Below are 12221 nucleotides of genomic sequence, written 5' to 3'. Positions count from 1 at the left end.
TTTTAAGATTTCCACAAGATTCTGTGGCAGCACTGGGAATTTAATCCAGATATCCAGAGTCCTAGGTCAGTGCTTAGTGACAAGATTGTTCTTGTTGTTCCAATTTGTCACTGTTAAAAGTGAATCAGGTTTAAAAGGAAATTTTAAGAGCATAAACACAAGTAAAACAATGTTTATAAATCTTTCAATGTTTACAGTTAGGTATTTTTCAGTATTAGTAATCAGGAGTCTCTTAAAAGTGAATTTGTCCCTTTTTTTCTACCGAATCCTTTTCTTCGTTACTCTTCTGATGACTGTTCTAGATATTACTCTTATTTTGTTTTTGTGGTGGTGGTAATTTATCCCACTTATTAATTTACACTTCTCTAAATTCTTATCCTATTAAAATTTCTCTAAAATATTCAGATCTTTTTATAATTATTCTCAGGTGCCACTTCTACGTTGATATAATTTACAGACTGAGCTTTCGTGAGCTACAGCTCACTTCATCGGATGCATACTGTGGAAACTGCAGAAGACATTATATACACAGAGACCATGAAACAATACCTCCTCCCACCCCACTCTCCTGCTGGTAATAGCTTATCTAAAGTGATCATCAAGTTGGGCCATTTCCAGCACAAATCCAGGATTTCTCACCTGGTGTGGGGGGGCAGAGGGTGAGAAATCCTGGATTTGTGCTGGAAATGGCCCAACTTGATGATCACTTTAGATAAGCTATTACCAGCAGGAGAGTGGGGTGGGAGGAGGTATTGTTTCATGGTCTCTGTGTATATAATGTCTTCTGCAGTTTCCACAGTATGCATCCAATGAAGTGAGCTGTAGCTCACGAAAGCTCATGCTCAAATAAATTGGTTAGTCTCTAAGGTGCCACAAGTACTCCTTTTCTTTTTGCGAATACAGACTAACACGGCTGTTACTCTGAAACCTGTCATAATTTACAGACTGTATCAGTATGTACTTTACTCATCTCCTGGAGGATTAACAAAGATTGCATATATGTCTGGCCCCCAACCATTGTAAACTGTTCAAATGGTATATAGCGGGTGTAAACATGATGCAGTCAGCTACAGGGAGAACTCCCCCAGCTCAAGAATCACATGATCACTTTGTGTAGCCCTGTACATCTCCACTTGCAACTCCTGGTATAGTTATTGGGGCTAGAAATGGGCTGTCTCCATGGTGCTACACAAATTCTTGGCTGCTGCAGGCTAGGAGACAGCCTATGGGCAGCCCCAGTAAACCATATATTTCTTATTCTTCCCTCAGCTGACCGAAAATACAGATGGTACAAAAGTGACTTAGTCACAGACCCTCTTTAAGGACTCTGTTAGCCTTTAAGGTGCCACCGGACTCCTCGTTTTTGTGGATACAGACTAACACGGCTACCCCTCTGATACCTAGACCCTCTTTAGCCGGCTTCCCAAACCCCCCCTCCCCCCCCCCCCCGGTCATTCTGTGAGGCTCAGCACAGGATCTATTCCCCCCCCCCCCCCGGTCATTCTGTGAGGCTCAGCACAGGATCTATTCTTTTAGGTCTCTAAAAGGAACTAAAGTACTAATCCTGCAATTTGATCCACTCTGGTAGATATCTGTGCCTATGCAGAGCTCCTGTTAACTTCAGTAGGACTCTGAGAGTGTAAATCTCTGCCCACATAGGTCTGATTCCAGGAATGGAGCCCTAGTCACTATCTTTTAATATAATCTTATAGTAACTTTCCAACTTTTGTATTTTCCTTTCCAGGCAGGGCTGGATTGAAAGCTTTTGATATAAAGTCTGTGTAGATAAATTAATTCCACTGCATTCCCAATCTCTTTGTTCAGTGAACGTGTAACTTTGTCAAAGGGCGGCTAACAGGTTTATCTGGAATAATTGTTTTTTTATCAACTTGTGTTGCTTATCATTCACCATGTTATTCTTAGTGGTTGCATATTAATATTTTTTTATTATTTTAATATTGACCTTTTTCACTTCAGTACCAGATAAACATCAGAATAATAATTTCCTAGGTCGTCATCTCCTTTCATAAACTTTGAGTCTTGTTCTGTATTTTCTTTTCTTCAAACAAGTTCATTAATTTAAAAAATAAACAGCTTTAGTTCTTTTAAGACTGATATCAGTTAAGCTTGATGTCTGTTGTTTCTTATTGATTACTAATTTACCAGATAGTCTTTCATCTCTTTCCTCACTACCAAAATCTAGCACTGTAGTCCTAATCCCAGTCCTACAGATCTCTAATCATATTTAATTTCCTAAATTTTACTTAATGTTTGTACAACACTTGGAAAATATAAAGAGCTAGAGAAGTGTGCGCTAAGTAATAGTCCATAATTTATTTTAAAGTCTGAAATATGACATCAGTTGAGAATGTAAGCCACTCAGAGCCCTGAGTTTCTTTGTTAGAATTGGAGAACACCAATGAGGTCTAGTATCTCCACTAGCCACTGCTGGGTTTTTCCATGTTTTCTAAATCTGTGGACAAGCTAGTAAATTTGACAGCATTTCCAGTTTTCCTGTTAGGGTTTTCCATGGAAAACCCTATGTCTGCTCTCTTTTCTTTAATTGTCTTTATTCTCTCAATCATATTTACAGATTTTGTTTAACTTTTCCCCAAGTATTGAACAATATTTTCTTTCTTATTTCTATCTGAATTTTACTGCTTGCTTGTTGTAAAACTAGGCAAATATCTAGATGAGTTGATGTACCCCTCCCCCAGGAAGACCTCCGCGTATCCTTGATTGAGAACCACTGCCTTAAAGCAACCATATATGTTGCTAGTTTTATATATGAACTTTTTTTATAACTCAAGCACCTTTTAAAACACTTGTTATAAATGATCACTTGCTGAAGGATTCCCAGGAATATTTAGGTCCACAATTAACAGTAACCTACTAGTATGAAATCCAAATTTTTCTCAACCTCTGGATACCTTATCTGTTTTCAGAAACAAGTTATCTACATATGTGAAAGTATTCTTTGACCCTGTTTTGCTATATGTTACTCAACACATATAGATATTTGTTTTTTCAGAAATGCTTCTTTTTGGCCTTGATCATAGTAGTAGATTTGAACAGGTGGTTTTTCTTTATTTCTGTTTTCTCCTATCAAAATATTTGGACCTTCATTGCCATTATTACCTTCCTTAATTATCTGTATTTCATTGTTTGTGTATATAAACTAGAGGAGATTTTCAAAGGCACAAATGACTTTCAGTTGGAGTTTGAAAATGTTATGCACTTCAGAATTTTGCTTGGAGTATTTTACAGTAGCTATTTGTAAACTTGCATTTTAACAAATATGACAAAACAGTGTGTACTGAAGTAGGCAAGATATTTACATTTAAAATTACATCAAATGTTTTTTCTTAAGATACCAAATGATGATGTGCTCATTGTGACTGAGGCTGAATTTTCTGAATCATTTAATTCCGAATCAATGACAGACATTTCAAACTCTTTTAAAGTTGTTTCCAGTTACACACCATAGTAACTGTGCTATTTCCAGGAGAAAATTAATGTGGAGTTTCATTAGAAGGAAGCATTTGCTCACTTCAGGAGGAAAAACCCTTAAGAGAACATAGCAGTTTTCTTCAAAAGCCAGAAGCATTCAACTGTACAAAAATACATTTAACTATCCCTCTTTACCTCCTCCCCATATATTATCAATCTCCATATTTCACCCAGCATACACTTCATGCTTTGTGAGAGGTGGCCATAAGTAAACGGTTTCTAAAACTTGAAATTAGTTTTCATAAGGATTAGCAGACATAGTTATCTTTGGAAAAGCCATAGTGTTTATACAGTTTGCATTAAATATGTGCTGTGAGGTATCTCTTTATGCGTGTCTCTTATATGAAGCAAAAACCTTTTCCTTGAATATCCTGTACTTCTAGAAGTAGCTCTTAAGCTGGAGTAGAGTTTCTATGTCCAGTGTGCAAGCGTGCATAAATCCTGCAGAGTGGTTATAAGCAGGTTTAGATTTCATTGTATACCACTGTACGTTTTTTTTGAAAAATTGAACTGATTGAAATCCTATGTAGAATTGAATAGGGGGAAGGATCATATATATATGGATGATAAACCACTTAAATACTAATGACAGAACTTCAAAAGTGATTGACTAATGGTTTTGAGTGCTCCAATTTTTAAATGCTCATCTTGTCACCTTAAAGGGATCTGATTATTAGAAGATGAGGGTTGAAGAATTCCTGAAAAAAGGCTGTTAAAGGTTTCTCAAATTGGGAACTAGTCTCTAGCCCCAGAATTCCTGTGTTTACGCACATGTGCATATTTAAGGGATATGTATTAGCTAATTCGCATGCACTCACCATCTGACAAAGATATTATCTTTTCTTCTCCTCCCCCGCTCCTCCCTCCCCCATTTTCTTTGATTTCCTCTTTGAGGACTCCTTGCCCACTCTCTCTGTGTGAGATCATGTGTTACCAACTTTCACAAGTTTGTAGTGAGTGAGGTGACTGAGTGAGAGCTTCTGCAGCGGGAGCCAAAAAGTTCCAAATAAGGTCACATTACACAAATCTGTATTAAATGCTGCCTGATATTGTTGTGTAGGGCTTCGGTCTTCTCTCCAAAACCAAAAATGTCAGTTAATTTTCTTGATTGTCTTCTGCCCCACACACAGCCCACATCTGCCCCCTTCTGCAGCATCAACAGGGCTCCACCTTCCAAGCCTGGTGATGAGCAGAGGTCCTCTTCTTTCCTTTCTTGGGTGGAAGGAGAAGAGGCAACTGTCACTTTGCACAGGAGGGGAGGGAGCAGAGCTGCTGTGCTCTTTCTGCTGCCCCCTTTCTACATGTGAAAATGATTATAGACTCTTCCTGCTTCTCCCAGGAGGGAGCTCTACCTCTTGCAGCAGCTATGATAGGCTGTCCTTCCCTAGAAGGTAGGAAAATGCTGAAGCTAACTAAACAAAGGGCCTTTTCCCTGCAGGTCTGAAAGTCATATGAAGGCTGCAGCTTTTGGTGTCCTCCCAAGATTGCCTACAACAGAGGCCAAAAATCAGATTAACTGGGAAAGTTGACAGCTCTGTCAAAGCTGCTTGGTACCACAAACCTTTTCCTGTGTCACTACATGTGCCATGTAGATTTGTTACCCTGCCTTGTGTCCGGATAATCTTTGTATCCACCGCATTGCAGAGTCTACAGAGAAGCCACCTGTATATGTGAAACGTAGGCAGGGAGAATTAGCAAGGAAATTTTTACAAACATATGTCCAAGCCTGCCTAAAATCTGTGCATTCTGTTGCGTTTCTCCCCCACACTGGGTGAATTTTAGCCCCTAAAAATGTCACTCACACAGACAAGAGTGCATTTTGTAGTGTTAAGTGTCAGGTTTTGTCATTGGTCGTTCTCTAGCATTGAAATGCTGATCAGTTTAATCAGTGACGTTTACTAGGAGTCAGCCAGGAGCTCTGCTCTCCAGCCTTGCTGCCAATCTCTATTCTTCCCTCACCTTAACCATGTTTGGTAAACCCAGCACCTGAGTCCCAGACTGACAAACTCTCTCAGATGTCAGACCAGAAGTGCTCTGATGAACCACAGGCAGTTAAGTCCGAGGCAACCGCTGCTTTCGTAGCAGAATTTCAAGCTGTGGCCCACTACAACTTCAGCTTCCCCTTCTGTGACCCTCTTGTTACTTTGTCTTAGCCCTTATTAGTAAGAAGGGGCACGGTGACAGAATTGAAATCCAAGGTATCAATATGGAAACCTGCAGTTCTGCTAGAAAAGCAGCTGCCTCCTGTTGTATCAGAGAAGGAAGTTGCTGACAGAGTCAAGCAGCTTCATTGGTTTTTGTGGTGTAGTTCAATTATCTTGACTAAACAGTTACTGCATTTAATTAAAAAAAAAAAATTCAAAAGTGACTTGCATACAAGATATGGGGAGTGATGGAGTGAATTTTTGAGTTTGTGAGGACTGTGGTTGTTCAGCTAGAGGAACCCAAAGAAAGGTTCAAGAAAGCTGGATGCATTTCAAAGGATAAGTATTTCCTCATCAAAACCTAATGTTTCTAAACATATTATATGGAACATTCAGTTGTTCTATGAAGAATTATAACAAATTTGGAGATTGAATTCAATCACTGAAATATGAAACACAGCAAAATTAAAATCCCTAAGTGCAAAACTCAAAGCTAAAATAACTAGTTTCCACCTGTGTGCTCGTGAGAGTGAGTGTGAAATAGTCCTTTTTGACAAATACTAAACTGTTAGGTTTTTTTAAGGGGGGGGAAATCACATTAAATAAGCCCACTGTTTCTAGAAGTATATCTTAATTTTTCATGTATTATAATCTGAACTGTTTAACATGGTTTTCTTTTTATTTCTAGATGGCGTGAAAGGATCATAATTACCTAATCAACATGAACAGAATGGCTTCCTGGATGAAGAAAACAAATGTTCAGTTCATAGGCTTATGTCTACAACATGAAGTATTTAACAGTAGCTGTCTTTGAGAAATTAATTTGTGACCTGAGATCTCCTGGTCCCGGAAAGAAATTGAGATTTTACAAATTAGAGCTGTAATTTTTCAGCACGTTTTTTGTGACTAATGATATTTAAATCTGCACAACAAAAATATAGAATACAAAACCCAAGGGTCATACTGATACATTTTTGTTTGTGCATTACGCAGGATATATCATTTTAAATTAAATTTTTTAAATCATCTTTACTTTTATTTATTTGTTAATACATGAAGACTCAGCAAGAATAATTTGTCACCCATGGAAAAAAATAAGGCATATTCCCCAAAAATGGACAGTAATTTTGTGTTAGATAAAATCAACAATTTAAAAGTAGAGCAAGAAGATGATGGCATGAATAATTGTACTTTGGAAAGAATGGATATAAAAAATGAACATGAAGATTTCAAACATACGGACAGTAGCGATGAACAAGAAGACAAAGAAAAACATTTCATTAATAACAATCCTGGCAAATATTTATCTACAGAAAATGAAGATGATTATGGATCTCTGTTTTCTCAGTACAGTAGTACTCTTTATGATGTAGCAATGGAAGCTGTGACACAAAGCCTCCTTTCTAGCAGAAACATAAGCTCCCGGAAAAAATCCCCTGCTTGGAATCATTTTTTTATATCCCCTCGAGACAGCACTAAAGCAATATGTATGTACTGTATGAAAGAATTTAGCAGGGGTAAAAATGAAAAGGACCTAAGTACAAGTTGTCTCATGAGGCATGTGAGGAGAGCTCATCCTACTGTACTTATTCAAGAAAATGGAAGTATGCCGGGTCTAGCTTCTCTTTCTTCGCCTTCATTGTTACTACCTGCTCAGTCTGCAGATGTTGGAGATTTAAGTGCTGTGTTATCGCCTATAAAACTGGTCAAGAAAATTGCTTCTAAGATACCATCTCCAGATCGAGTAATTGAGGAATCTGTTTCTATAGTCTCTTCTGAAGAAATATCAGACCTTTCAGTTTCTGAAAAGTGCATCAAAGAAGAAATCATGGCCGGGTCATCTCCACCCCTACCCAACAATCAATATGATGAAACTGTGGAGAATGTAGCTGAGAAAACTGTTCCAATTCCAAAGAGTACATCAGGTTCCAGAAGAAGATCTGCTGTCTGGAAACACTTTTATTTGTCTCCTTTAGATAATTCTAAAGCAGTTTGCATCCACTGCATGAATGAATTCAGTAGAGGAAAGAATGGAAAAGATCTTGGAACTAGTTGCTTAATAAGGCACATGTGGAGAGCCCATCGTTCCATCGTTTTGCAGGAGAATGGCGGTGGTACAAGCATACCACCCTTGTACTCTGCTCCTCCAACTTTATTGCCTTCTTTACTGCCTTCTGACGGTGATCTGAATTCTGTGTCGTCCTCTCCAGGAAAACTGCTTAAAGAATCAATGTCTGCTTCTTCCTCTCCAGACAGAATGGCAGAGGAGATCCATTCTACTCTCCCTTCTGGAGATGCTCTGGTGGAAGACTCATCGATGTTGTCATCTGACGATATAGGTGAAGCCTCCTTAGTGTCTTCTCCTGAGAAGCAGTGTGAGGGATTAAGTCCATTGATATTTGAACATAGCTCTGTGTTTCAGCAGAATAAAAGGATTATGAAAAGGCTTAAATCGGAAGTTTGGCACCATTTTTCACTGTCTCCAGTGGACAGTCTAAAAGCTATATGTAGATACTGTAGTTGTATGATAAGTTGTGGGAAAAAAGGAGATGTAGGCACAAACTGCTTGATGAGACATCTATATAGACGCCACCCTGAGGTGATTGGGAACCAGAAGAGTTTTATAGATGCAAGTTTGGCAAATTCTCCTTATGCTACTTTGGCTTCCGCAGAATGTTCCTCTTCAAAATTGACTGACTTACCCACAATGGTTACAAATGGTAATCCGATTATATTTCCTGTCAATAGCAAGAAGACCTCAAAACTGTGGAATCACTTTTCAATTTGTTCTGCAGATTCAACTAAAGTAATATGTATGCACTGTGGACGTACAATAAGCAGGGGGAAAAAGCCAATAAATTTAGGTACAAGTTGCCTTCTAAGACATTTGCAGCGGTTTCATAACAATGTGCTGAAAACTGATGTTTCAGAGACAGTGTTGTCCTCTTCTACGGATAATCACAAGCCACTGAGCACAGAATTATTAGGATCTTCAACCTTTGATGAAACCAATGACAAGTTTTGTGATTCTCACCCAGTTGCCAAAAAAATTACAAGTCTAGTAGCTGAAATGATTGCACTTGACCTTCAGCCATATTCTTTTGTAGACAACATTGGCTTTAACAGGCTGCTTGAATACTTGCAACCTCAGTATTCCTTACCTTCACCATCATATTTTTCTAGGACAGCAATTCCAGAAATGTATGATAACGTGAAACAAATAATTATTTCACATCTGAAAAAAGCTGAAAGCGGAGTAATACATTTTACATCAGGAATATGGATGAGCAATCAAACACGAGAATATCTAACTCTTACTGCTCACTGGGTAACATTTGAGTCCTCATTTAGACCCCAGTGTGAAGATTACCATTGTACAGCACTTTTAAATGTGTCACAGATTGATTGTGACTACAATGGCATCAGTATTCAAAAGCAGTTAGAATATTGGTGGGAAGCCTGGATAACTTCCATTGGCCTTCAGATTGGGATTACTGTTACTGATAATCAGAGTATTGGAAAAACTTTAAATGAAAGTGATCATTCGAGTGTGCAGTGTTTTGGTCACACTGTTAATCTCATAGTAAATGAGGCTATTAAAAGTCAGAGAATGGTTCAGAATTTGCTTAGTATTGCAAGAAAGATTTGTGAACGTGTTCATCGGTCAGCAAAAGCAAAGGAGAAATTAGCTGAGTTACAAAAAGAATATGAGTTGCCCCAGCATCAACTTATTCAAGATGTTCCATCCAAATGGAATACATCATTCCATATGCTTGAACGCTTAATTGAACAGAAAAGAGCAATTGATGAAATGTCAATAGAGTGCAGCTTTAGGGAGCTGATAAGTTGTGATCAGTGGGTAGTTATGCAATCTGTGTGTCATGCTCTGAAACCATTTGAAGTTGCGAGTAGAGAGATGAGTACACACATGTCCACTTTAAGCCAGGTGATTCCAATGATTCACATACTTAACAGAAAAATAGAGATGTTGTTTGAGGAAACAATGGGGATTGACACCATGTTAAAATCCTTGAAAGAAGCTATGGCGAGTAGATTGTCTAGCACACTTCATGATCCAAGGTACATTTTTGCTACACTTTTAGACCCCCGCTACAAAACATCCTTATTTACAGAGGAGGAGGCTGAACAGTATAAACTGGACTTAATCAGGGAGCTGGAAATATTGAGTTCTACCTCAGATGATAAACCTGTTTCTAATGGGTGCGATATAGGTTCACCATCTACAAACTCCTGTGGGGAGGATAATCTTTGGTCACTTATGGCTGACATGAAAAAATCAAAAGATCTAAAAGAGAAGGCAAAGTTACCAGAGGATATGGTGCTCTCATACTTGGAGGAAGAAGTGCTTGAGCATAACTGTGACCCACTAACTTACTGGGACTTTAAGAAGTCATCTTGGCCAGTATTGTCAAAATTGGCTGTCAGATTCTTGGGTTGTCCACCAAGTATTGTTCCTTCAGAGAGATTGTTCAATACATCCAATGAAAACAGCAGCTTTAGTCAGTCAAGGCTAATGATTGAACACTTTGAAAAACTTATCTTTCTGAAAGTGAATCTTCCCTTAATATACTTCCAGTATTGAAACTAATGAACAAATTAGACTAAAACTATCGTTGCTCACTGGATATTAAATATTTGGATTGTTAAATTGCTCCAGTAGGGGCCATGTATGACATCTAATCAGTGACTGTAATTCAAAATTTTAGTTTTGTCAGCTTTCATTAAAATGTCTACATGTGCCTTATTCATAGTTCTTCAGGCCAGATATTGTATATATGTTTTTTAAAAGTTCACACTAGAAATAGCCTGTCTTGTCAAATTATACATAATTATGTAGGTTTTAATCCATAATTGTAAATGAACTTAAAGCGCGGTCATTTGTTTTAATAGAATGGCAAAAAAGATGTAAACAGTTCTATTCTGTAGTTTTTTATTCAATTATGTAAAACCCATAAACCAGGTACTGTATTTTAGTTAAACATTGCTTTAATTGCAGCAAAATAGCTTTTGTAGCTGTCAAAAGAAAGCTGTACATAAAAGGTGGAGTTCAAGCCATCTTTTTACCTAGCAGTTTTTAATTGCAAGCCCTAAAGTACTTAAAGGGTTATGAAGAATTATTATGGAAGATGTTTACTATGACAGGAAACTATTGAATTACTCTTTGAAAATGTAACTAAATTTAGAGGTATTATGGAACATCAGTTATACAGTAATCTGTAATAAAACTTGCCATGTGCTGTTCTCCTATTCAGGTTTTACATTGTTACTGAATTACAGAAATATTCTGAGTATTTATATAAGCTCTTTTTGGAAGTTTTTATCAAAGTTTGTGAATGAATGCTTGTTGTTTAATGCAGTGCATGAAAAGGCAAGAAATTTACAATGAAAGATCTGATGTTCTAAAGCCTTTTTTTAATCTTTAGTGCATCACAGTTATAAGGGTTCCCTGGTGTAAAAATTGAACCCTGGTTCCTGACATGATTACAGCCGGCTATAACAGATTGTCTTAAAGTTCTTAGTACAAAAATAACAAACTCTGATTCTGAAGAATAGCCTTATGGATACGGTGCACTGCTTAGAATTTTATGTAGTAGGGTTGATCCATAATTGTTTGGTGTCCATCATGCAAATGAGTGGGTCCCTACCAAATTCATGGTCTATTATAAGATTTTAAAAATCATAAATTTCATGATTTCAGCTATTTAAATCTGAAATTTCACAGTGTTGTAATTGTAGGGGGCCTGACCCAAAAAGGAGTTGTGCAGGGGTTGCAAGTTTATTGTGGAGTGGGGGTGGGGAGGTTCCAGTACTGCTACCCTTCTGCGCTGCTGCTGGTTGCTCCGCCTTCAGAGCTGGGCAGCTGTAGACCGGTGGCTGTTGACTGGGAGCCCATCTCTGAAGACAGAGCCGCCACCAGCAGCACTGTAGAACTAAGGATGCCATGATATGGTATCTATTGTCGCCCTTCTACACTGCTGCCTGCAGAGCTGAGCCCTCAGTTGGCAGCTGCAGCTCTCCAGGTACCCAGCTCTGAAGGCAGTGCAGAAGTAAGGGTGGCAATATCATGACCCACCTAAAATAACCTTGTGATCCCCCTGCAACTCTCTCTTTTTGGTCAGGACTCCCAATTTGAGAAACACTGGTCTCCCCTGTGAAATCTATATAGTATAGGGTAAAAAGCACACAAGACCAGATTTCACGGTCCATGACGCATTTTTAATAGCTGTGAATTTCGCAGGACCCTACAAATGAGTTATTGTAGAACCCTCTAAACTTCAAAAATAGAGTAAAAATAGCCAGCATTTAAATTGTAAACAATGTTTTCCATGTTTTTCTCTCAACTACTAAAGAGTCATCTTCCCATTTCAGTTTGATTAAATACTTTTGGGAAGCAAGTCATGCATTTGCCTATGACCTTTTAGAAAAATTGTAGTTTTGTTAAAATACTGTACCTATGCTAATCTAATTTTGCATTTACTATGTTTTAGTGTATTTATAAATGGTGAACTCAGTTTCTGAAATTAAACATTTTATTTGCAATTTCTA

General features: G+C 38.0%; 1 protein-coding gene across 2 annotated transcripts in view; it reads left to right on the top strand.

The window, feature by feature from the left end:
- Positions 1-12221, top strand: part of ZBED4 (zinc finger BED-type containing 4) — a 28719-nt gene extending 16498 nt beyond the window's left edge. For both annotated transcript variants that reach the window (XM_037889050.2, XM_037889051.2), the window contains exon 3: positions 6343-12221. In XM_037889050.2, the coding sequence (XP_037744978.1) occupies positions 6739-10257 (3519 nt within the window). In that variant the 5' untranslated portion in view covers positions 6343-6738 and the 3' untranslated portion in view covers positions 10258-12221. The remainder of the gene's footprint in view (positions 1-6342) is intronic.

This window comes from Chelonia mydas, chromosome 1 (genome assembly GCF_015237465.2).
Source record: "Chelonia mydas isolate rCheMyd1 chromosome 1, rCheMyd1.pri.v2, whole genome shotgun sequence".
Classification (NCBI taxonomy): domain Eukaryota; kingdom Metazoa; phylum Chordata; order Testudines; family Cheloniidae; genus Chelonia; species Chelonia mydas.
Note: the sequence above shows the minus strand (reverse complement) of the source record. Positions and strands in the feature narration are given on the sequence as shown.